Source organism: Mobula hypostoma, chromosome 5, assembly GCF_963921235.1.
Source record: "Mobula hypostoma chromosome 5, sMobHyp1.1, whole genome shotgun sequence".
In the NCBI taxonomy this organism is placed as follows: Eukaryota; Metazoa; Chordata; class Chondrichthyes; order Myliobatiformes; family Myliobatidae; genus Mobula; species Mobula hypostoma.
Window position 1 is genome coordinate 182852411 of NC_086101.1, and position 27586 is coordinate 182879996.

Genomic DNA, 27586 nt, shown 5'->3' on the forward strand with positions numbered 1-27586 from the left:
TGAATGAGGGTTTAGCGCTGACTAAATGCTGACGGAGTCGCTCTACTGTTGAAGAAGGAGCTTGTATGGCACATTGCTGTACCTGGAGGGTAGGCCTTTGCATTCAAGCGCTGTCTCTCTCATTCAATGAAGTTGGTGATTATTGAGGTTCTGCATTTATGGATTTGGACTATGGACCTTTTCAGTCTTATGATTTTTATATTCTGTGTCGTTGCCCATTCTTTCTTGTTGATTTTTTGTGCAGCGGGAGGGAGAGCTTGAGGGTCGATGTTCTTGTGGTTTTGTTAGTTTTTTTGTGTGAGGGAGTGGGATTTGGGGTGGTTGATGTTCTTGTACGCTTTTGTTAGTTTTTTTGTGTGGGGAAGGATCTTGGGGGAGGGTGACATTCTCTTTGAACTGACTTTCTTGGTTTTCTTCATTTTGTGGCTATCTGGAGAAGAAGAATCTCAGAGTTGTATACTATATGTGTAGTTTGATAATAAAATGAACTTTTGAACCTTTGATATAGCTAGGGTGCCTAAGACATTTGCACAGCACTGTAGTAATTTTATTTATTGCACTGTACTGCTGCCACAAAAAAAATTCATGACATATGTAAATGACGATAAACATGATTCTGATATGGGTCTCTATTGTGGACTGAGAGTGGGGAGGTAGCAGGGAGATTGGAATCATGATTAGGAAAAGGGGAGGGAGAAGCACCAGCGAGACATTTTGCAATGATCAAAACAACAATTGTTTGAAATCAAATGACCTTGCCTGGTATTTCAGGGCTGGGTGTATCTGCATCCATGCCTCACCCCGTCTCTGGTACTCCTTCTCTGCCACATGTCCCACACCCCTCCCACAGCACTCCACCCTCGCCATTCACAACATCGTTTACTCCCTCCAGATTTACAAACTCGCTCTCTGCTCCACCTTGATCATTACAGTACTGTGCAAAAGTCTTAGCTAGGTACCCTAGCTATATATATGTGCCTACAAGCTTTGCACAGTACTGTATCCTGAAGACAATGAAAAGATAAGATATAATTGACAGAGGTATATCAAAACAAGCAGTGAAATGCGTCATTTGTGTCAATGACCAACATATTCTGAGGATGTGCTGGGTGTAGCCCACAAGTGTCACCTTGCTTCCGGTGCTAACAGAGCATGCCCACACTAACCCATTCATCTTTGGAACGTGGGGGGAAACTGAAGTATCCGGAGGAAACCTATGGGAGGAATGTGCAAACTCCTTACCGACGGTGGTGGGAATAGAGCCCTGATTGTTGGTGCTTTAGGGCACTTTGCCAGACAGTACGCTCCCTTGCCACCTCATATTAATCTCTCACCATCCCGCCCCATATCAATCTCTCTATTTGTGGCAATGCTATGTTGGCATTGGAAGCATGGTGCCATTTGCGCGGTGCCCCCAGCACATTTCTGATGTGAGCGACACATTTCACTGTATGTTTCGATGTTTCCACAAGACCATAGGACATAGGAGCAGAATTAGGCCATTTGGCCTATAGAGTCTGCTCCACCATCAATCATGGCAGATCCTTTTTTTTCTCCCCCATCCCCATTTCCCACCCTCTTCCCTGTAACCTTTTATGGCATGTCCAATCAAGAAACTATCAATCTCTGCCTTAAGTCGGCTCCTGCTCAAAGCCAGAGTTTCAGCCTTCAGGTCTGGAAACCGGGAGGCTTACAGCTCAGGCAGGGCCAACCTGAGGAAGGAAATCTCTCAGGCTAAACACATATACAAACATAGAATCGAAGATGTTACGAGAATACACATAAAATTAAGATGTTTGCTGGCCTGGGCTAGCATCAGTGGCATCAGCAGTTGGTCTGCCACCTGCCCTCAGGGGAAGGAGAGATAAGGAACAATGGAGCAGCGTCTGGAGATGTGTAATGAAGGGATGTGGGAGGGAGAGCTGTCTGGAGCGGCTCCCCCCTTTGAACCCTGAACTGTTTGAAGTGATGGACAGGCGATACCCCAGCAGGGGGATAAAAAGGGACAGGTTCGCTAAGACAGACACACACGCCACCCGAGGTAACGAGACCCTGGAAGCGGTGCGCCTCTCACGAGTGGGTGAGAAGTGCCAGACAACGACAAGGGTGGAAAGGTACGATCAGCGGGAACCCGGTGTGTGTCCGCCCTTGCCTGGGTGCCGGGTTCACTGCAGAGGATCGACCGCATCTGGAGGAGGGGTCACAGTCGGTGACCTCAGGTGACATCACCAAGGACCCGCCCAAATGCTGTTTGTGAGCCATCTCGCTGGTCTGTGAGTGAAGCTGTGCTGAATGATGAGTTGTTCCTATTCTATGTCTCTCTTCCCCACCTTGTCCATCGCCATGACAACGATTACTGCGAACTGAACTACAAACTGGACTGAACTTTGAGTCATTTTGAAATTGGTCATTTACCCCTAGACAACGATAGAGCTTGATTGATGCTGTTATCTTAATTCTGTGCACATGTGCGTTTATCATCGCTGAACTGTTGCATTTATTATCCTTTCGATTAATGTGTTGCTTGTTTCTTTAATAAAACTTTCTTAGTTCTAGTACTCCAGACTCCAACTGAGTGATCCATTTCTGCTGGTTTGGCAACCCAGTTACGGGGTACGTAACATAAGTGGGGTTCTCGTCCGCGATTTTGAACGCTAAATTTGGGACGGAGTAAATTGATTGGGTTAAAATTCCCGAAAGAAAGAAAAGACAAACAGCAGAAATGGAGGTTGAGGAATTTATAAAGGCGCCGACCTTGGAGGCATTAGAGGATGCCAGGAAATCGGAATTGATAGCTGTGGCCAAACGGGTGAATCTTGCCAAGGTGAAGTCGACAATGAGGAGAGAGGAGATACACAGAGCTATTGTAGAGCACTATGTATCTAAAGGTGTGTTTCCCCAAGGTGAGCTGGGGGTGGTGTCTATTGAAAAACCTGCTGGAGACGCGGTACAGGTACAGCTTGAAAAACTGAGACTCGAGCACGAGTTCCGGGTACGGCAGTTAGAACACGAAGAGAAGCAGTTAGAAAGGCAGGAGAGAGAGTTAGAAAGGCGGGAGAGAGAGAAAGAGGTAGAAAGGCAAGAGAGAGAAAGGCAGTTGGAGAGAGAGGAGAAACAGAGGGAAAGGGAATTTGAGCTGGAGAAGTTAAAGATAAGGGCCGAGCAGGGGCTCGTGCCGAACCAAGGTGGAGGGTTCCGGGCGACCCAGGAGGTTAGGCTGGTTCCCCCTTTTGACGATACCGATGTGGATCGGTACTTTCTCCACTTCGAAAAAGTAGCTATAAGTCAGGACTGGCCGAGGGATAAGTGGGTTGTCTTACTTCAGAGTGTACTGAAAGGGAAAGCCCAACAAGCTTACTCCGCTTTATCCGCGGAAGATGCCCAGAAGTATGAGGTGGTGAAGGAGGCCATCCTCAGGATTTATGAGTTGGTCCCGGAGGCATACCGGCAGAGGTTCCGGAATGCGAGGAAGCGGTGGGACCGCACGTATTTGGAGTTTGCTCGTGAGATGCAAACATATTGTGAGCGTTGGTGCGCCTCGAAAGGGGTAGAGGGGGATTATGACAGACTGCTGCAGCTGATTCTGATTGAGCAGTTTAAAGGTTGTGTCCCTGAGGGTATGAGACCCTACCTCGATGAGAAAGAGGCAGCCACGTTAGCCGCAACTGCTAAGTTAGCGGATGAGTATGCGTTGACGCATAAAATGAAGGTTGCCCCGAGTAAAGGCTACCAGAAGGGTAGTCAGGACGGCGGGGAGAGTCCGCCGGAAAAGTCAGAAAGTAAGCCGGGGACTAGTGAAAAGGATAAGGTAGACCGGGAGCAGTCTGGTAGGAAGTCTCCTGGGGTCGTCTGTTATAATTGTGGGAAAGTCGGACACTTTGCGTCCAGGTGCTTTGCCCCAAGGAAGGAGACGGGGAAAGGAAAAGCGGAAATTTTGAATGGCTGTATCGAGCTGTTAAGCGAACCGCTAGGGAAGGACAGGTCTGAAAAAGTCCAGGAAGGGCGCGAGAGGTTTATCTCGGCCGGACTGGTGTCAGTGAAGGAGAGGTTAAAACCAGTTCCAGTGCGGATCTGGAGAGACACGGGAGCGTGTCAGTCACTAATACTGAAGAGTGTATTAGAGTTTAGCTCAGAGACCCAGACTGGGGAGGTAGAGGTCAAAGGTGTTGGGTAAGGGACAGAGTCAGTCCCTTTGCACCAGATACATTTACAGAGCAACCTGGTCTCTGGACTAGTCACGATCGGGGTGAGCTCCGAATTACCGATGAAAGACGTGGAAGTCTTGCTCGGTAATGACATCGCCGGAGGAATCGTGTTCCCAGTCGTGAGATTGACGGGTCAGCCTGCCAGCATGGAGGCCCCGCCCGCGATGGTGAATTTGGCTGAAACATTTCTGCCAACCTTGTATGAGACAGGGTGTAGTGAGATAAGAGGTAGTGAGGGAGCTGGGACGGACGTAGCAGTAGCCAGGAAAGAATTTGTGCAGACGCAGGAGCGAGACGAGGGGCTGATGGTTTTGGCAGAGACCGCTCTCTCTGACACAGCCTTGACAAGCTATTGTGCGGACGAGGAAGTGCTAAGGAAGAAAGGGAAATCAAGTACAGCATCCGCAGATGAGGAGTGGGGGGTGGTGCAAAAGAGTTATGGGGATGAGGTTTTTAACATGGCCCACGAGGTACCCCCCGGTGGACATTTTGCGGTGCTGGAGGAAACAGTTGGTGGAATCATGAAAGAGAGTTACCGGCTGCCCAGGGGGAAAAATGTTATTGATCATGACCGACGCGAACTGAGACGGTCACCGGCGTTTGATATGCTAACAAACCTAGTCGGTGTTAGCGTGGAAATCAATGAAGCTAGGGGCCCCTTGATAAGAGGAAAAAACCATTTTGAAAAGATTAGGATGGGATCGGTCAGATGGGAGAAGGCTATTGTTTTGGCCAGGTCTACTGATAAGGTCTCTCCCTTAATCCCCGAAGGAGTAATTAAACGACTCGCACCCATGTGTTTGATTGTCCCGAGGAAATGCAAAGAACTGGGACGTTGGGTGATTGTGGTTACAATAGGGCGGCCAAGTAAACAACACCCATATTTTTCGAGTAATTCAGTGACTAAAGGGCTGATGAACACAAAGGTGTGTATTGGCAATTTAACACGGCTGTCTGAAGCCAGCTTGATAGTGAACCTTGGAAAAAATGAATTCGGCCACACGAATGTCACTTACCTGGGAATTGTGGTGACACAGGGGCAGCTGGCAGTGATGCAAGCTACAGTGCAGGCTATCGCTGACCTCCCAACCCCGACAGACAAGAGGGCCCTCAGAAGGCTTTTGGAGATGGTGGGGTACTGCAGGAAGTTTTGCAATAACTCTGCGGTCAATACCCGTCCCCCTCCTACTAAGCCCTTGCGAGGGAAAATTGAGTCGGAATGGGACGACCCTTGTTGTTGTGGTCCGGGACAAAACCAAATGAGAGGTTACATTGGTCGCAATTCATCAGTGTTTTTGGCCACTATGAAGTTTGCTGAGTTGGAGCCTGGTCTAAGGGATTATTAATAACACGTGTAAAAGGAACAGAAAATGTGATGATTGTCTGTCAAGGTGTTGACAATTTCAAATTCTCTGTATTAGCTAAATAACTGTTAAAGATGTATATTGTGTATGTATCAGATAATGTAGTCATGTTTGTAATTTTTACCTCCCGGTAAAAATCCTTAAAGGGGGGAAGTGTTACGAGAATACACATAAAATTAAGATGTTTGCTGGCCTGGGCTAGCATCAGTGGCATCAGCAGTTGGTCTGCCACCTGCCCTCAGGGGAAGGAGAGATAAGGAACAATGGAGCAGCGTCTGGAGATGTGTAATGAAGGGATGTGGGAGGAAGAGCTGTCTGGAGCGGCTCCCCCCCTTTGAACCCTGAACTGTTTGAAGTGATGGACAGGCGATACCCCAGCAGGGGGATAAAAAGGGACAGGTTCGCTAAGACAGACACACACGCCACCCGAGGTAACGAGACCCTGGAAGCGGTGCGCCTCTCACGAGTGGGTGAGAAGTGCCAGACAACGACAAGGGTGGAAAGGTACGATCAGCGGGAACCCGGTGTGTGTCCGCCCTTGCCTGGGTGCCGGGTTCACTGCAGAGGATCGACCGCATCTGGAGGAGGGGTCACAGTCGGTGACCTCAGGTGACATCACCAAGGACCCGCCCAAAAGCTGTTTGTGAGCCATCTCGCTGGTCTGTGAGTGAAGCTGTGCTGAATGATGAGTTGTTCCTATTCTATGTCTCTCTTCCCCACCTTGTCCATCGCCATGACAACGATTACTGCGAACTGAACTACAAACTGGACTGAACTTTGAGTCATTTTGAAATTGGTCATTTACCCCTAGACAACGATAGAGCTTGATTGATGCTGTTATCTTAATTCTGTGCACATGTGCGTTTATCATCGCTGAACTGTTGCATTTATTATCCTTTCGATTAATGTGTTGCTTGTTTCTTTAATAAAACTTTCTTAGTTCTAGTACTCCAGACTCCAACTGAGTGATCCATTTCTGCTGGTTTGGCAACCCAGTTACGGGGTACGTAACAAAGAGCATTTCAACTCCTCAGACCCCTGGCACATGTGGCATGGCATACAGGTCATTACAGACTTCAAACCACTGTGCTCCCTTCCAGCTCTGCTTCCCTCCCTGATGAGCTCAATTACTTCTACGCTCACTTTGACCGAGAGAACAAGGAGGTCTAATGAAAAATTAACAAAGAAGATTACCAACCTGGAAAACAGAAACAGAAGGAACAATTTACGTTTTCTGGGTCTTGAAGAATCAATTTAAGGTGTCCACCCAATGGAGTTCTTTGCAAGTTTTCTGGAGCAGCTATTCCCTGATTTATTGCCATCTGTGCCCACCGGTCACTAGCCCCGAAACCAAAGTTGGGGGAGTGACCTAGGTCGGTTATTTTATGTTTTCATGAATTTCATACTAAGGAGCTTTTAATCCATCATACCCATCAAGTAGGAATGATCGATTACAATGGGAAGATGATCAGATTCATGGACGATTATACACCAGAGGTTATGGCTGAAAGTGCCAAGTATAAAGAAGTCATATCGTTGCTCTATAACAAAGGGTTTAAGCCCTCCTTTCACTTCCCCGCACGTCTTAGAATCGTTCAGAAAAATGGTGTGCAGAAATGGCTGGGATTGGTTGAACACGCACAGAAGTATTTAAAAGCAGAAGGTTATTGCGTTACATCTCTTACAAGAGCAATTATCTTTTTAATGTTGGATAGAATAAGGTTTTAATAAACTTGCATTTTGACTGTTTATCTATCTTGTTTTTTGATACTTTCTTTGATATTGTTTATTACTTTATTCTTTTTTTCTGAGATTTTTCTATATTTTTTTGAAATTGTTTAAATGAATCCTCTTTTGTTTTGGATTTCTGGTCTAAGTTTTTTTTGTCTGTTATGTCTTGGTAGGAACATAATAACCTTGAATGATTGGAGTTTTGCCAGCAGGATTTCTTTGGGAGGGTTGTCTTTAGGGATTAGCATGCTGACTGCTCTTTGGCTGGCTTTTTGGCTTTGGGAGGGGAAGGGGATGGGGTCTCTTTTTTCTTTTTTCTCTGGAAGCTGGGTTGGGCTACCATCCAAATTTTCTGTTTGAGTATCTTATTTTATGGTTCGTTCTCTGGTTTTAATAATTTATGGTCAGATCTTTTAACTCTTCTGTTAATTAGTATTTAAAATGGATCAAAATATTAATTTACTTAGTTTTAATGTGAAAGGGTTAAATCATCCTGTGAAACGGAATAAAATTTTTGCTTATATTAAAAAGTTAAGGGCCCGCATTATTTTTCTACAAGAAACGCATGTACGTAGTTGTGACTTTTTAATCGGTGGAGGGGTCTACAATTTCATTATTCATTCAGAGCAAAATCTCGAGGGGTCTCGATTTTTATAGATAATACAATTTCTTTCGTTCAACATAAAGATGGCTCTGACCCTAATAGGCAATTTGTCATAGTGTCAAGGAAACTAGTTAATAAATTAATTGTATTTGCTAATGTATACGCCCCCAATGTGGATGGCCCAGGAGTTTTTTGAGCGTTTCTTTTCATTCCTGCCAGATTTGAGTCTTTATTCTTTAGTGATGGGAGGAGATTTTAATTGTTGTCTAGACCCAGTATTAGATCATTCTTCTCTTAAATCAGCCACACCTAATAAATCAGCTTTACTTATTCAATCCTTTCTAATGAAATGTGATGTTGTTGATGTCTGGCCTTTTTTTTCACCGAGCAGAAAGGGAGTATTCATTCTTCTCTCATGTCCATCATTCCTATACCAGGATTGATTTTTTTTTATTGATAGTCAAATGGTTCCATTAGTTCGATCCATTGAATATAAAGAAATAGCTGTATCCGACCACTTTCCTGTATCTCTATCTTTAAATCTTCCTGGTTTTACTCATATGAACAGATCCTGGTATTTTAATTTAACTTTGTTATCTGATAAGGACTTACTAAAATTTCTGGAGAATCAAATTACTCTTTTTTTTGGAGAAAATGTGTTGGAAGAGACTTCCAGTCATCATTTGGGATGCTTTTAAGGCATATATTAGAGGACAAGTTATCTCCTATACTGCATATATTAAGAAAAAAGCTAACAAAGAGAGAACTGACTTAGTTAATCGATTAAAACAATTACACCAGAAATATGCTTTGGCACCAGCCCCTGAACTATACAAAAGACGTATTGAAATTAAAACTAAATATGATCTTCTTATAACGTATCCAATTGAAAGCGAACTTTAAAAAGATAGAAAACAACAGGAATTCTGCAGATGCTGGAAATTCAAGCAACACACATCAAAGTTGCTGGTGAATGCAGCAGGCCAAGCAGCATCTATAGGAAGAGGTGCGGTTGACGTTTCAGGCTGAGACCCTTCGTCAGGACTAACTGAAGGAAGAGTGAGTAAGGGATTTGAAAGCTGGAGGGGGAGGGGGAGATGCAAAATGATAGGAGAAGACAGGAGGGGGAGCGATAGAGCCGAGAGCTGGACAGGTGATAGGCAAAAGGGGATACGAGAGGATCATGGGACAGGAGGTCCGGGAAGAAAGACAAGGGGGGGGGGACCCAGAGGATGGGCAAGGGGTATATTCAGAGGGACAGAGGGAGAAGGAGAGTGAGAGAAAGAATGTGTGTATAAAAATAAGTAACAGATGGGGTACGAGGGGGAGGTGGGGCATTAGCAGAAGTTAGATGTTCAGCAAAGCGGTCTCCCAGTCTGCGTCGGGTCTCGCCAATATATAAAAGGCCACATCGGGAGCACCGGAACATCTGAACATCTACGCTCTGTCCGCCAGAGAAAGCAGGATCTCCCAGTGGCCACACATTTTAATTCCACATCCCATTCCCATTCTGACATGTCTATCCAGGGCCTCCTCTACTGTAAAGATGAAGCCACACTCAGGTTGGAGGAACAACACCTTATATTCCGTCTGGGTAGCCTCCAACCTGATGGCATGAACATCGACTTCTCTAACTTCCGCTAAGGCCCCACCTCCCCCTCGTACCTATCACCTGTCCAGCTCTTGGCTCTATCCCTCCCCCTCCTGTCTTCTCCTATTATTTTGGATCTCCCCCTCCCCCTCCAACTTTCAAATCCCTTACTCACTCTTCCTTCAGTTAGTCCTGACGAAGGGTCTCGGCCTGAAACGTCGACTGTACCTCTTCCTAGAGATGCTGCCTGGCCTGCTGCGTTCACCAGCAACTTTGATGTGTGTTGTTTAAAAAGATAGAAGCCAGTTCTATATACGTGGAGAAAAAACTGGTAAACTATTGGCTAATCAATTGAAGACCTTTATAGCTAAATGGCAAATTAAAGAAATTCGCAAAACTACTGGGGATTTGACAACACACACAAAATGCTGGTGGAACGCAGCAGGCCAGGCTGAGACCCTTTGTCAGGACTAACTGAAGGAAGAGATAGTAAGAGATTTGAAAATGGGAGGGGGAGATCCGAAATGATAGGAGAAGACAGGAAAAGGCAAGAAGATCCAATCAACTTTCCAGCTCTTAGCTCCATCGCTCCCCCTCCTGTCTTCTCCCATCATTTCTGATCTCCCCCTCCCCCTCCCACTTTCAAAGCTCTTACTATCTCTTTTTTCAGTTAGTCTTGACGAAGGGTCTCGGCCCAAAATGTCGACTGTATCTCTTTCTATTGATGCTGCCTGGCCTGCTGCGTTCCACCAGCTTTTTGTGTGTGTTGCTTGAATTTCCAGCATCTGCAGATTTCCTTGTGTTTGTGATTTGACAACTGACTATTTTGAAATAAATGACACTTTTAGAGAATTTTATTCTAAACTGTATAGTTCTGATTTTGTTAAAAATAATACTGCAATGAACAATTTTCTAGACCAATTAAATATTCCTGGACTTTCGGTTGATAATCGAAAGTAGTTGGATCAACCTATTTCTCAGGAGGAAATCACTGAGGCTATACGTTCATTGCATTCTGGGAAATCTCCAGGACCTGACGGATTCTCTGGAGAATTTTATAAGGCTTTTTCTTCATTGCTTATACCTTATTTATGTTCTACCCTTACTGATTCCTTTAAGGTAGGTAGGTTGCCACAGCCTTTTTATGAAGCTTCCATTTTGCTTATTCTTAAAAAGAATAAGAATCCCACTGAATGCTCTTCATATAGACCAATCTCTTTACTCAATGTTGATGCTAAGATCTTATCTAAAGTTTGGCCCCTAGGCTCGGGAATATTATACCTTCTATAATATCTGATAATCAGACAGGATTTACTAAAAATCGATATTCCCATTTTAATATATGGCGACTGTTAAATGTTATGCATTCTCCATCCAAGGAAATATCAGAATATGTGATTTCTCTGGACGCGGAGAAGGCTTTTGACTGAGTTGAATGGAATTACTTATTTAAAACCTTAGAAAAAAAAATTTAATTTTGGGCCCAATTTTATTCTTTGAATTAAATTACTTTACTTATCTCCCTCTGCTTGGGTCCTTACTAACTTTCAGAATTCTAAACCAATTAAACTCCAACGGGGAACTGGACAAGGATGTCCGTTAAGCACTTTGCTTTTTGATTTGGTATCAGAACCTTTAGCAATTGCCTTTCAAAAGTCTAAAGATATCACTGGTATCTTAAGGAAAGGTACTATTCATAAAGTCTCGCTTTATGCTGATGACCTATTGCTTTTTATATCTACTGTTACAACTTCTCTACCCTCTACATTTCTTTTACTTACTAATTTTAGTCAGTTTTCAGGATATAATTTGAATTTACATAAGAGTGAATTGTTTCCTTTAAATAATTTGATACCAACCGATATTAACTTTCCTTTTAAAATTGTAAGAAAACAATTTACATATTTGGGTGTAACAATTACTAAGAATTATAAAGATCTATTCAAAGAAAATTTTCTAACCTTAATGAATTATGTGAAAAAGACACTTTTTAATTGGTCGCCTCTCTCTTTATCATTGATTGGATGGATTAATTCTATTAAAATGAATACTTTACCTAAATTTATATACCTTTTTCAAGCTGTTCCTGTTTTTATTCCTAAGTCTTTTTTTGATTCTTTAGATTTGATACTTTCTTCCTATATTTGGAAGAACAGAAAACCCCGATTAAATAAAGCCCACCTTCAAAAAATTAAAAAGAATGGAGGCCTTGCTGTACCCAATTTTAGGTTATATTATTGGGCAATTAACATACAAAATCTTATGTTCTGGTTATATTATATTAGTCGTGAGGATTGTCCAATATGGGTCTTTTTGGAAGCCAACTCTGTTACGAAATTTTCTATTATTTCTCTTCTTGGACCCTCTCTTCCTTTATCTTTAAATAACTTAACTGACAGTTTGGTGGTTAAACATACTTTGAGGATCTGGCTACAATTTAGAAAACATTTTGGTTTATTGGGATTTTCCCTTTCTAGTACTGTTTTTTCTAATTTTTTTTAAAAAACCATCTATGACTGATCTGTTTTTTAGAGAATGAGATAGATTAGGCATTAAATGATTTCAGGATCTGTTAGATGGAGGGGATCTTTCTTCTTTTGAGCAGCTCTCAGTGAAATATAACCTATCAAATACCCACTTTTTTCGAAATCTACAGATTAGAGATTTTTTTAAGTTCTAAGCTACATATATTTCCTTCCAGCCCAGATAAGAACATAATAGACATAATTTTTAATTTGAAACCTTTTGATAATGGCTCAATATCTTATATTTATGGTCTGTTGTTGGGACTGAGAATGGATCCTTTAGATAAAATTAAAAAAGATTGGGAAAAGGATTTACAGACTTCATTATCTGATGAGACCTGGAGGGCTATTTTCAAAATGGTTAATTCTTCATCATTACGTGCTCGTCATTGCCTCCTACAAATTAAAGTGGTACATAGGGCTTATATATCTAAAGACAAGCTCTCTCGTTTTTTTGCAGATATATCTCCTTATTGTGACAGATGTAATAATGGAGAGGCTTTATTAATTCATATGTTCTGGTCATGTCTGAGCCTTGAAAAATATTGGTAAGATGTATTCCAAACTTTTTCTGTACATTTTAAAGTTAATTTTAAGCCCAATTCTTTGACTGCCTTATTTGGTATTGTTGAGGAAAGAGCTATAATTTTGGAGCCTTCTCATTTGGGGGTACTGGCTTTTATTTCTCTAATGGCTAGGAGGGCGATCTTGCTTAAATGGAAGGAGGTTGCCCCCCCCACACATACTCAATGGATATGCGATGTTATGTCATGTTTAAATTTAGAGAAGATTCATTGTTCGATTTCTGATTCTAATCAAGATTTTCAAATGCTATGGGGACCCTTTCTAAACTATTTTGAAAATCTTTGAATTGTTATTGTTATTACGATATAGATCTGGGCTATTATTATAAAATATATATGGTAAAGTACTCTTATTTTTTCTTTTGTTCTTTTACCAACCAGCCTTTTCTTGGTAGTGGGTGTAGATTTTTTTAATAATAGAATTAACCATATTATTGTATTTCATAATTCAATTTATTTTATTTTATTGATCATGAATATGGGATACCGTGATTGTATTAGTGTGATTTATATATAGTGCATTTTGTGCTACCTTATTTTGATTTATAATAAGTATCCTTATGAATTCTGTATTTGTGTATAGGAAATTTAAATCTAATAAAAATATTAGAAAAATATTGGAAAAAAATATATTGCAATTGGACCTTGGACTTTCTGACTAATAGATCCCAATCAGTTAAGTTAGACAACCTCTCCTCCTCCACTCTCACCCCGAACACCGGCGTGCCTCAAGGCTGTGTGCTGAGCCCTCTTCTGTACTCCCTTTTCATTTATGACTGCATTCCTGTACATGGTTCTAATTCCATAATCAAGTTCGCAGACAATAACACAGTGGTTGTCCTGATCAGAGGGGATGATGAGACGACCTACAGGGATGAGGTCCAGCACCTGGTCGCATGGTGTGCCAACAACAATCTGACCCTTAACACCCAGAAGACCAAGGAGATCATTGTGGACTTCAGGTATGCGAGGAGCCACATTCACGTCCCCACCTATGTCAACGGAGCTGTAGTGGAGCGTGTATCAAGCTTCAAATTCCTTGGTGTCCACATTTCTGAGGATCTCACCTGGTCCCTCAACTCCTCCATCCTGATCAAAAAGGTGCAAGAGCACCTTTATTTCCTGCAGAGCATCAAGATCTGTCCCAGGATACTGACGGACTTTTACCACTGTACCATTGAGAGCAGACTCACCAACTGCAACTCGGTGTGGTATGGCGATTGTCCCGTATCGGACCGCAAAGCACTCCAGCGTGTGGTGAAAACTGCCCAGCGGATTATCAGCACCCAATTGCCCACCATTGAGAACATCTACCATAAACGCTGCCTGGGCAGGGCGAAAAGCATTATCAAGGGCGCATCTCACCCTAACCAGGGACTTTTTACTCTCCTTCCATCTGGTAGGCACTACAGGAGCCTCCGCTCCCGCACCAGCAGGCACAGGAAGAGCGTCTTACCTGAGGCTATGACCCTGCTGAGCCTCACATCACAGCGCTAAGCAGCATTGCACCCATATTGTACTGTCTCAGTACTTTTATACTTGTGTGCTGTAGCACTTACTTTTTATTTGCAGTTATTTTGTAAATAATACTATTCTTTGCATTTCTGATTAGATGCTAACTGCATCTCATTGGCTTTGTAACTGTACTCGGCACAATGACAATAAAGTTGAATCTAATCTAATCTAATCTAAATACACCCATCGGCCTGGCCTTCACAGCTGCACGTGGCAACAAATTCCACAAATTCACCACCCTTTGGCTAAAGAAATTTCTCTGCATCTCTGGTTTGAATGGATGCCCCTATATCCTGAGGCTGTGCCCTCATGTCCTAGACACACCATCATGGGAAACATCCTTTCGATATCTACTGTATCTAGGCCTTTCAACATTTGAAAGGTTTCAATAAGATCCCCCTCAACCTTCTAAATTCCAGCACGTACAGACCCAGAGCCATCAAATGTTTCTCATATGATAACCCTTTCATTCCTGGAATCATCCTTGTGAACCTCCTCTGGACCCTCTCCAATGCCAGCACATCTCTTCTAAGATGAGGAGACCAAAATACTCAAGGTGAAGCCTCACCAGTGCCTTATAAATCCTCAGCATCACACCCCTGCTCTTGTATTCTAGACCTCTTGAAAGTAATGCTAACATTGCATTTGCCTTCCTCACTACTGACTCAACTAGCAAGTTAACCTTTAGGGTGTTCTGCACAAGGATTCCCAAGTCCCTTTGCATCTCAGATTTTTGGATTTTCTCGCAGTTTAGAAAATATTCTGCACATTTATTTCTACTACCAAAGTGCATGGCCATGCATTTTCCAATATTTCACTTGCCACTTTCTTGCCCATTCTCCTAATCTGGGTAAGTCCTTTTGCATCCTACCCGTTTCCTCAACACTACCTGCCCCTCCACCAATCTTCGTATCATCTGCAAACTTGGCAACAAAGCCATCTATTTCAACATCTAAATCATTTATATGCATATATTCTCAGTCACACATTTATCTGCAAATCATCCTGCTTCTACCCTCACTGGTGTGTGGCACAGGCAGCAATCCAGAAATTACTACCCTGGAGGTCCTTCTTCTCAGCTTTCTACCTAGCTCTCTAAAATCGCTTTTCAGGACCTCTTTGCCTTTCCTTCCTATGTCATTGGTACCAATATGTACCAAGACATCTATCTGCTCTCCCTCCCTCTCCAAAATGTTGTGGATGTGATCTGAGACATCCCTGACCCTAGCACCAGGGAGGCAACATACCATCCGGGTGTCCCATTCACATCCACAGAATCTCCTGTCTGTTCCACTCACTATTGAGTCCCCTATCACTACTGATCCCTTCTTTTCTCTTTTCCCCTTCTGCACCACAGACCTGCTCAGTGCCTGTAACTCAGTTGCCGTAGCATTCCCCCGGGAGGTCATCCCCTACAAAAGTATCCAAAGCTTACTTTTGAGGGGAGCGGTCACAGGTGTGCTCTGCTCTAACTGCCTATTTATACTTCCATTCCTCCTGACAACTTCAGGGTGACTACTTCCCTATAGTTTTGATCAATTATATCCTCACTCTCCCGTACAAGCCGAAGGTCATCCAGCTGCTGCTCCAGGTCCCTAACACGGTCTTCAAAGAGCTGCAGCCAGATGCACTTCATGCTGATGTCGTTTCCTAGGAGACTCAAGAACACACAACTGCCATTTACTATATCAGGTTCAGTAAGAGACTATATATGATACCTATAAAATATATACCTCTTTGACATATGATAACTATAAAAAGTATTTCCCCCCCCCTGAAGTTTTCATGTTTTATTGTTTTACAACATTGAATCACAGTGGTTTTAATTTGGCTTCTTTGACACTGATAACAGAAAAAGAATCTTTCGTGCCAAGGTGAAAACTGATCTCTACAAGGTGATCTAAATTAATCACAAATATAAAACACAAAATGACGGATTGCCTAATTACTCACCCCCTTCAAGTCAGTATTGAGTAGATGCACCTTTGGCAGAAATTACAGCCTCGAGTCTGTGTGAATAGGTCTCTATCAGCTTTGCACATCTGGACACTGCAATTTTTCTCCATTCTTCATTACAAAACTGCTCAGGCTCCGTCAGATTGCATGGGAATTGTGAGCGAACACAAGTCCAGCCACATATTCTCAGTTGGATTGTGGTCTACACTCTGACATGGTCACTCTAGGACATTAACTCTGTCGTTTTTACGCCATTCCTGTGTAGCTTTGTCTTTATGCTTGTGGTCATTGTCTTTCTGGAAAACAAATGTTTTCCCAAGTCGCAGTTCTCTTGCAGACTGCATCAGGTTTTCTCCAGGATTTCCCTGTATTTTGCTACATTCATTTCACCCTCTACCTTCACAAGTCTTCCAGGGCCTGCTGCAGTGAAGATGTAGCCACCACTATGCTTGACGATAGGGATGGTGTGTTTTTGATGATGTGCTTATGTCAAACATAGCATTTAATCTGATGGCCAAAAACCCCAATTTTGATTTCATTAGACCATAGAACCTTCCTCCAGCTGACTCCAGAGGCTCCCACATGCCTTCTGGTAAACTTTAGCCGAGATTTCACGTGAGTTTTTCTTTGCCACTCTCCCATAAAGCTGCGACTGGTGAAACACCCAGGCAACAGTTGTGTGTGCAGTCTCCCCCATCTCAGCCACTGAAGCTTGTAACTCCTCCAGAGTTGTCATAGGTCTCTTGGTGGCCTCTTTCACTAGTTCTATTCTTGCACAGTCACCCTGTTTTTGAGGACAGCCTGCTCCAGGCAGATTTACAGCTGTGCTGCATTCTTTCCATTTCTTGATGACTGTCTTAACTGTACTCCAAGGAGTATTCAGTGACTTGGAAATGTTCTTGTATCCATCTCCTCACCTGTGCTTTTCAATAACTTTTCACAGAGCTGCTTTGAGTGTTTTTTTGTCTTCATGGTGTAATTTTTGCCAGGATACTGACTCTCCAACAGTTGGACCTTCCAGATACAGGTGTACTTTTACTACAATCAGTTGAAACACCTTGACTGCATACAGGTCTCCAAAAACAGGTCTCCATTTAACTAATTATGTGACTTCTAAAACCAATTGGCTGCACCAGTGATGATTTGGTGTGTCATATTAAAGGGGGGGGGGGAATACTTATGCAATCAATTATTTGGCATTTTAAATTTGTAATTAATTCAGATCACTTTGTAGAGTTCTGTTTACACTTCAACATGATAGAATCTTTTTCTGTTGATCAGAGTCAAAAAAGCCAAATTAAATTCACTGTGATTCAATGTTGTAAAACAATAAAACATGAAAACTTCCAAGGGGGTTGAATACATTTTATAGGTGCTGTACATCTGACAAGTAAAGCTCATCTCTCTAGTATATATTCCCTTCCATAGACACTGAGTTCCTTCAGTATTTTGTGTGCATTAATCTGCACTTCCAGCATCTGCAGAACCACTGTTTATTGCTCCCTACCATAATAACTCTTCAAGTGCTAACTCTTGTAGCTCTTGTTCCCAGGAATACATTCCAATCAAAAAGCAAAGTATCACTATATTTTGTGCCTACACCTCCTCCAGGTTTTCACTTTCTTTTGCTCTGGACTTTATCCTCTTCTGTTATTTGATCTCCCTTGCCTTCCAGCCTGCCACCGGTCTTGCCTTTTGTTCTATTCTCTCCCCTCCACTTTTTCTGCAACTCAAAACCTAGCAATCTGGCAGCCAGCCAGACTCTAATCATTATGCAGCAGTATCTTACATTCATTTTACTTACAACTTGTAGCTGAGCCAGGCATATCTTGGTATTTATTAGCAGCCGCGAACATAATTCAACAATGAATCTGTCCAATGGTTCTGGAAGTCTATTTGGTAGGGGATATGTTCTTTCTCCAGGCTATCTGGAACTCCATCAACTCAGATAATGGAAGTGCTGTACAAGCTAAAGAATTACAATTAAAGGTCTGGAAAGCAGTTTCAACGGGGGCTAAGGTGGTTAAACGGAAGGCAGGTTTTAAATTAATCTGCTATAATATGGACAGACTTGCCGGCCGGTTACCTCCTCGTTTTGTGGCGACAGGCATTTCTACGGTTCAGCTGGATGTCTGCAGTGATTAGGCCCAGGTCTCTTGCTGGTCGGCATGGTGCAGTGAGCTGCCTGCCATTGCGACGGACGCTGGGGCCTTATTGTCCTTTCGCAGTTTATTTAAATGGCTTGGATGTAGCATGGTGGTGAAGTTTGCTGGCAGTGGTTCAAGAAAGCAAGCTGTGACCAAGACTTAGGAACATGGAACACAGGACATTACAGCACAGAAGCAGCCCTTCAGCACACCTACTCCAATATCAATCTAATCTTCTCCACCTAATTTGCCCTGTATTTGTCTATCATCTACGTGCTTATCTAAGAGTTCCTTAAATATCCGTAATGCATCTGCCTCCAGTACCACTCCTGTCTGGGCATTACATGCACTCACCACTCGCTGTGTGGAAAAAAAATTATATCTGACATTCCCTGTACACTTTCCTCCAATCACCTTAAAATTATGCCCCCTTTTATTAGGCATCTCTGCCCTGGAAAGAGGCGCCAGTTGTCCACTCAATCTACATCTCTTATTGTCTTGTACACCTTTATCAAGTCACCTCTCTCTTCCTTCACTCCAAAGAAAAAGCCCCAGCTCACTCAAGCCATCCACATAAAACATGCTCTTGAATCCAGGCAGCATTCAGGTAAATCCCCTCTGCAGCCTCTCTAAGGCTTCCACACCCTTCCTATTATAAAGCTACAAAAAGCTAATGGACTGGTTAAGTGAATGGGCAAAGATATGGCAAAAGTGAATAATCTTTCAACAATGAGCTCGAAGGTACAGAAAGATCTGGTTATCTGTGCATTATTCACAGAGGACTAGTGTTCAGACACTGCAAGTAATCAGGAATGCTACTGTTTATAGCTAGGGGAATTGTATACAGTAATGGGTTGGTTATTCTTCACTTATATAGGGTATAGGTGAAGCCACATTTAGAGTATTGTTTGCAATACTGATCTCCTTATTGAATATAAGTGTGAGGGAGACACTCGGAAAGGGTTTACGGGAGTAACGCCCGAGCTTTTATGAGGAAATGTTGGACAGACGGCACTTGTATCTGCTGGAATGTAAATGATAAGACCAAAACACCATATGGCACGGAAGCAGAATCAGGCCATTTGGCCTATTGAGTCTGCTCACCATTCCATCATGCGCAATCTCATTCTCCTCCCTTTTCCCTGTAACTTATGACATCCTTATCAATCAAGATCCTATCAAGCTCCACTGCAAATAAACCCAATGATTTGGCCTCCACAGCCATCTGTAACAATGAGTTCCACAGATACATTACCCTCTGTCTAAAGAAATTCCTCCTCATCTCTGTTCTAAAAATCATCCCTTTATTCTGAGGCTGTACCCTCTGGTCCTAGACTCTCCTACTAGCGGAAGCATCCTCTCCACGTGCACTCTATTTTCAATATTCATTAGGTTTAAATGAGAACCCCGTCATTTTTCTAAACTCTAGTGATTACAGGCCCAGATCCAATAAATAGGCCTCATTCATTAACCCTTTCATTCCCAGGATAGTTCTCATAAACGTCCTCTAGTTCCTCTCCAATTTTTTCTTTTATGGGGCCCCAATCTGCTCACAATACTCCAAATGTCGTCTTACCATGCCTTATAAAGCTCCCTTCTTGCTTTTATATTCTTAATCCTCCTGAAATGGATGTTAATTAGTTTATCATTCATGAGAAAGGTAAGAGGGAACTTGATAAGCACATAAGATCCCACAGGGTTGTGACGGAGAAGGTGGGAAACAAAAGGGTACAGATGCTGGAATCTAGAGCAACACACTAAATACTGGAGCAACTCAAAGTGTTAGACAGTATCTATGGAGGGAAATGGACAAGGGAAAATGACATTTTGGACACACAAGAAATACTGTAGATGCTAGAAATCTGGTTTAACACACACAAAATATTAGGGACTCAGCAGGTCAGGCAGAATTTACGGAGGGAGATTATGAGTTGACGTCTTGGGCTGAGGCCCTTCATCTGGACTGAAGATTAGAGGGGAGACAGCCAGTATTAAATGGTGGCGGGGGAAGGAATGGAGCAAAATCTGGCAGGTGATACGTGGAGGAGGAGGGATAGGCAGATAGGAGAGATTGGGACTGGCCAAAAAAGTTGAGATGTGATAGGTGGAAATAACAAAGGACTGAAGTTGATTCAACCTGATAGGAGATGAATGTGAAGTATGCAACAAAATATGGTGTGGGGAGGGCAGGTGGAAACGGTGGAGGAGGAGCCCTAGTAGGAGAAGTGTGTGGGTGATGGGCAGATGGAGAGGGTGGGGGAGGGGATACAGACATGGAGACTGGCACTGAATAGATCAGAAGGAGAGAGAAGGTGGAGAAGGTGTTTCCCTTTGAGGAAGAGTCTAGAACTAGGGGTCCACATTTTTGTTAAATGAAATTTGAGACTGCTATGTTAAGAATCTGAATCAGAATGTAGCTGGACCATTGTTGCTACCCATGCCAGCGGAAACAGACATCTCAAAAAGAGTGGAGGTACTGGTAATTAGGTGTTACAAAGCAACAAGTATAATGATATGCTCTATGCTAGTGATACTAAACCTGATTTGGATCATATCAGTCTCAAATTTCATTGAACAAATTTTTTGGAACATCTTGCTTAAGGTCTTGTTAAAGGTGTCATGTACAAATTGGATTGCTGTTGTTACGGTTGGTAAAGCTGCCAGCTCAGCGGTACCTGCTCATGTGACCATGTGCGCTCGGAGCCATCCTTGATGCAGATGTCGAGCCTCAGCTCCGCTCCTGTCGCTCCGTGCTTGCTGTCGACACATCGGTTCGTGGCTGCATTGCGGATCTGTAACACACAATGGCAAGGCTTTCCTTATTCCAGCTTAAAAGGGGCCTACATCACAAGCACAGCAAATGAAAGTGCCGACACAAAGTGGTGGTACGGCCCAGTCCATCACGGGCAAAATCCTTTCCACCATTGAGCACATCTACAAGGACTGCTGGCATAAAAAGCATCACGGACCCCCACCAAACAACAGGAATTCTGCAGCTGCTGGAAATTCAAGCAACACACATCAAAGTTGCTGGTGAACGCAGCAGGCCAAGCAGCATCTCGAGGAAGAGGTACAGTCGACGTTTCAGGCCGAGACCCTTCGTCAGGACTAACTGAAGGAAGAGTGAGTAAGGGATTTGAAAGTTGGAGGGGAAGGGGGAGATCCAAAATGATAGGAGAAGACAGGAGGGGGAGGGATGGAGCCAAGAGCTGGACAGGTGATTGGCAAAAGGGATACGAGAGGATCATGGGACAGGAGGTCAGGGAAGAAAGACAAGGGGGGGGGACCCAGAGGATGGGCAAGGGGTATATTCAGAGGGACAGAGGGAGAAAAAGGAGAGTGAGAGAAAGAATGTGTGTATAAAAATAAGTAACAGATGGGGTACGAGGGGGAGGTGGGGCATTAGCGGAAGTTAGAGAAGTCGATGTTCATGCCATCAGGTTGGAGGTTACCCAGACGGAATATAAGGTGTTGTTCCTCCAACCTGAGTGTGGCTTCATCTTTACAGTAGAGGAGGCCGTGGATAGACATGTCAGAATGGGAATGGGATGTGGAATTAAAATGTGTGGCCACTGGGAGATCCTGCTTTCTCTGGCGGATAGAGCGTAGATGACCCCCACCATCCAGGTAGCTTGCCATAAAAAAGCAGCATCCTTCATCAAGGATCTCCACCATCCAGGCCATGCTCTCTTCTTGCTGCTGCCATTGAAAAAGAAGTACAGTCAGCCCTCCGTATCCACGGGTTCCACATCCACAGATTCAACCGACCGCAGATCGAAAATATTCGAAAAAAAATTCCAAAAAGTTCCAGAAAGCAAAACTTGAATTTGTCGCACGCCGAGCACTACACTGCATCCACGCGAATCAAGTGATGTGTAGGCATACCCTGCTGTAGCCTCCCGCCATTTCACAGATCCTCAGTCTCTCTCCAGCACTGGTTGTTTGAGCGTTGTTTGCCTCACGTCTCGTTCGTTTGCTGCTTGTGTTGTGAGCGAGAGGAAGGAGTTTAAGGCTAGTAAGGGATGGCTGGCTAGCTATGTAAAGCGCTACAGCCTCAAGAACTTAAAGATCACGGGAGAATCGACATCGGCTGAAGCCGAGGCAGCATCTTCGTTCCCAGAAGAGCTACGATGGTTGCATCTGTACTGAACATGTACAGACTTTTTTTTCTTGTCATTATTCCCTAAACAATGCAGTATAACAGCTATTTACATAGCATTTACATTGTATACGGTATTATAAGTAATCTGGAGATGACTTAAAGTATATGGGAGGATGTGCGTAGGTTATGTGCGAATACTATGCCGTTTTATATAAGGAACTTGAGCATCTACAGATTCTGGTATCCGTGGGGGGTCCTGGAACCAATCCCCCACAGATACTGAGGGACGACTGTACAGGAGCCTCAGGTTCCACACCACTAGGTTCAGGAACAGTTATTACCCTTCAACCATCAGACTTCTGAACCAGTGTGAGTAACTTCTATTTCAAATCTGAACTAATTCCATAACCTATGGACTAACTTTCAAGGACTCTATGAGTCATATTCTCAGTCCTTATTACATTTTTTTATTTGCATGGTTTGTCTTCTTTTGCACATTGGTTGTTTGCCTGGGTTTGTGTGTGGATTTTCATTGACTGTATTGTTTTTCTTTGTACTACTGTGCATGAAAATGAAACTCAAAGTGGCATATGATGACATATATCTACTTTGAAAATATAGTTACTTTGACCTTTGAACTTTAAGACATCTTTGGCATGTTTCAAATGACTATGAAACTTGGATTCAAGAACTATATTGTGGAAGCAACTGAGATGACCCAACAGCTGAAGCTCACTTTGACGTGATTGGATCTTACAGCAGAGGAGAATACCATTCATACCTCTGTGACCCTGCAACTCTTTGCAAATTGCACCCCTGGACATGCTCTCTTCTCTCTTCTCCCAGTGGGCAGAAAATACAAAAGCCTGAAAGCACCTAGCACCATGCACAAGGACAGCTTCTATCCCACTGTTAATCGATACTTGAATGGTCCTCTTATACAGATGGTCTGTTGGCCTCACGATCTACCTCGTTATGATCTGGCACTTTATCACTTACCTGCACAGCATTTTTTCAGTAGTTTTTACACTTTAATCTGCATTACCTTATTCTAGCCCAATGCACTATGTACTGATTTGATCTGAATAAACACCATTCAAGACAAGTTTTTCGCTCAGTGCACAGTAGATTTGGCAATAATAAACCAATACTAATACCAAAATTAGATTAGATTAGATTTCTTTATGAATCACATGTGCATCGAAACAGGGAGTGAAATGTGCCGTTTGCATTAACAACCAACACGAGTTGAGGATGTTCTGGGGGCAGCCTGCAAGTGTGGCCGCACATTCTGGTGCTAACTCAGCATCCCCGTAACGATCAACAGAGAAACACACAGCCAATGTTCCAGTCCTCTGCCCTTTCCCTGTAACTATGTAACATTTCCCACTCAAGCAGTCCACAATGGTGCAGCTAGCAGAACTGCTGTGCTGGAGTCTTATATTCTATATTGACCCCAGCGCTATCTGTGTGCAGTTTGCATGTTCTTCCTGTGACCATGAGTACTTTGGTTTTCTCCCACATCCCGAAGACCTGCAGCTTGATTGGTTAATCGGCCAATAGGCTTAACTTTGGAGCAATGAGGAAGGGAACTGCGAACTGTCCTCCGGAAGGTGCCTAATGCCAGGACTTTGGGAGATTTCCAGTCACCGAGATGGATTTTGACAGATTGGGGTTTCAAATGAAATGGGAAAATATAGATTGATCGACAGATAAGTTGGGATTTATTGATCAATCTAACAGACTGTGCAAATCCCTTTGCTCCCGTATTCATAGAACATAGAACATAGAACGTAGAATAATACAGCACAGTACAGGCTCTTTGGCCCACAATGTTGTGCCAACCCTCAAACTCTGTCTCCCATATAAGCCCCCACCTTAAATTCCTCCATATACCTGTCTAGTAGTCTCTTAAACTTCACTAGTGTATCTGCCTCCACCATTGACTCAGGCAGTGCATTCCATGCACTAACCACTCTCTGAGTAAAAAACCTTCCTCTAATATCCCCCTTGAACTTCCCACCCCTTACCTTAAAGCCATGTCCACTTGTATTGAGCAGTGGTGCCCTGGGGAAGAGGCGCTGGCTATCCACTCTATCTATTCCTCTTATTATCTTGTACACCTCTATCATGTCTCCTCTCATCCTCCTTCTCTCCAAAGAGTAAAGCCCTAGCTCCCTTAATCTCTGATCATAATCCATACTCTCTAAACCAGGCAGCATCCTGGTAAATCTCCTCTGTACCCTTTCCAATGCTTCCACATCCTTCCTATAGTGAGGTGACCAGAACTGGACACAGTACTCCAAGTGTGGCCTAACAAGAGTTTTATAGAGCTGCATCATTACCTTGTGACTCTTAAACTCTATCCCTCGACTTATGAAAGCTGACACCCCATAAGCTTTCTAAACTACCCTATCCACCTGTGAGGCAACTTTCAGGGATCTGAGGACATGTACCCCCAGATCCCTCTGCTCCTCCACACTACCAAGTATCCTGCCATTTACTTTGTACTCTGCCTTGGAGTTTGTCCTTCCAAAGTGTACCACCTCACACTTCTCTGGGTTGAACTCCATCTGCCACTTCTCAGCCCACTTCTGCATCCTATCCATGTCTCTCTGCAATCTTTGACAAGCCTCTACACTATCTACAACACCACCAACCTTTGTGTCGTCTGCAAACTTGCCAACCCACCCTTCTACCCCCACATCCAGGTCGTTAATAAAAATCACGAAAAGTAGAGGTCCCAGAACAGATCCTTGTGGGACATCACTAGTCACAATCCTCCAATCTGAATGTACCCCCTCCACCTTCTGCAGGCAAGTCAATTCTGAATCCACCTGGCCAAACTTCCCTGGATCACATGCCTTTTGACTTTCTGAATAAGCCTACTGTGTGGAAGCTTGTCAAATGCCTTACTAAAATCCATATAGATCACATCCACTGCACTACCCTCATCCATATGCCTGGTCACCTCCTCAAAGAACTCTATCAGGATTGTTAAACACGATCTGCCCTTCACAAAGCCATGATCAGACCATAATTCTTTAAATGCCCGTAGATCCTATCTCTAAGAATCTTTTCCAACAGCTTTCCCACCACAGACGTAAGGCTCACTGGTCTATAATTACCCGGACTATCCATACTACCTTTTTTGAACAAGGGGACAACATTCGCCTCTCTCCAATCCTCCGGTACCATTCCCGTGGACAACGAGGACATAAAGATCCTAGCCAGAGGCTCAGCAATCTCTTCCCTCGCCTCGTGGAGCAGCCTGGGGAATATGCCGTCAGGCCCCGGGGACTTATCCATCCTAATGTATTTTAACAACTCCAACACCTGCTCTCCCTTAATATCAACATGCTCCAGAACATCAACCTCACTCATATTGTCCTCGCCATCATCAAGTTCCCTCTCATTGGTGAATACTGAAGAGAAGTATTCATTGAGGACCTCGCTCACTTCCACAGCCTCCAGGCATGTCTTCCCACCTTTATCACTAATCGGTCCTACCTTCACTCCTGTCATCCTTTTTTTCTTCACATAACTGAAGAATGCCTTGGGGTTTTCCTTTACCCTACTCGCCAAGGCCTTCTCATGCCCCCTTCTTGCTCTTCTCAGCCCCTTCTTAAGCTCCTTTCGTGCTTCCCTATATTCCTCAATAGACCCATCTGATCCTTGCTTCCTAAACCTCATGTATGCTGCCTTCTTCCACCTGACTAGATTTTCCACCTCACTTGTCACCCATGGTTCCTTCACCCTACCATTCTTTATCTTCCTCACCGGGACAAATTTATCCCTAACATCCTGCAAGAGATGTTCTGTCATGTTCTATCAAGTATTCTGTCATCAAAATGGTGAAATTATTCAGCATGATGTCAGCACCGGTAGATGAATAAACTCTTTAGGTCTGATGTCACTGACCTGAAATATTAATTCTGCATCCCTCTTCATTTGCTGTTTTTTTTCCTGCAATTTTCTGTTTTCATATCATATTTTCATCATCTGCAGTGTTTTGTCATTGTTTAAGGAAGATATAATATTTTATATAGAACCGAAGAGAGCATTTTGGAGGGTTCAGCAGTCCTGCAGTATTGTGCTGAATAGTGGACCACTCTTTCCACTTGTACAGTCTCTGAATCACACCATCTGGAAGTCATATATGAGAATCTATCCCGTTTACTTTAACAGATGTGCTTCTGGATGATGGGCCCCTTTTAAATGCGCTGTGAACCCCCGGGATAAAAGCATTGAAAGGTTCTCATGTCCTTGCTAGAGGCATATTGTAAGCAGCCAAGTCAATTGAAAGAGCAGGTGCACCATTCCCTTTATCTGAGCCAACATTAGACAATGAGCACTTGGCACAACCATTGTTATGTGTATGTTAGTTAGTGTAGCGTGTCCTGCCTGTATGCTGAATAACTTGGAATATTCTCAATGCTCCAGCAGATGTGTCCGGGGCGTCAGAGAGACTGCAAATCAGCAAGAAGGATAATTCACTGGGAAATTTGTTAACATAGAGACTTTCAGACAGAAATAGGCCCTTCGGTCCTTCACGTTCATGCTGCCCATTGCAACAGTCCACACTAATCCCATTTAACTGGCAGCATGGTGGTGTAGCGGCTAGAGTAGTGCTTTACAGTGCCAGTGACCTGGGTTCAAATCCCGCCGTTGTTGTCAGCAGTGCGTACGTTCTCCCCAGGACTGTGTGGGTTTCCTCTGGGCACTGCATTTTCCTCCCACAGGATTAGTAAGCTGTGGACATGTGACGTTGGTGCTGGAAGTGCAGAGACACGAACGGGCTGCCCCCAGCACATCCTCGGGCGATGTTGGTCAGTGATGCAAGACGATGCGTTTCACTGTATGTTCCAAAGTGCGTGTGACAAATAAAGCTAATCTCTAACAGCCCATTTAGGTCTCCTGAGTCTTGGTGATATAAGGGCTTGTTCTGATGCTTCGTAAATGTTTGAGAGTACCTGCCCCCACCCCTTCAATTGGCAGCACATTCTGGATTCCAACTGGGAAAAGAAATAGGTCCCCTCCAAAGCTTCCATCTTAAAAATATGATGTAAAGTAGAAAATTCAGGAAAAGAAACATCAGCAGATGAAACCTACTGATTACTGAAAGTGCTAGTTAGAGTGGACGTGGAGAGTCCACTATGGTGGGCGAGTCTAGGACCAGAGGGCTTACCCTCAGAATAGAAGGACATCCCTTTATGACAGAGATGATGACGAATTTCTTGAGCCCGAGGGTGGTGAACCTGT

General features: G+C 43.5%; 1 protein-coding gene across 4 annotated transcripts in view; it reads right to left on the reverse strand.

Annotated features, from left to right (window-relative positions):
• Positions 1 to 27586, reverse strand: part of galntl6 (polypeptide N-acetylgalactosaminyltransferase like 6) — a 1306113-nt gene that overhangs the window by 76243 nt on the left and 1202284 nt on the right. For all 4 annotated transcript variants that reach the window (XM_063047724.1, XM_063047723.1, XM_063047720.1 and 1 more), the window contains exon 11: positions 20898 to 21014. In XM_063047724.1, the coding sequence (XP_062903794.1) occupies positions 20898 to 21014 (117 nt within the window). The remainder of the gene's footprint in view (positions 1 to 20897; positions 21015 to 27586) is intronic.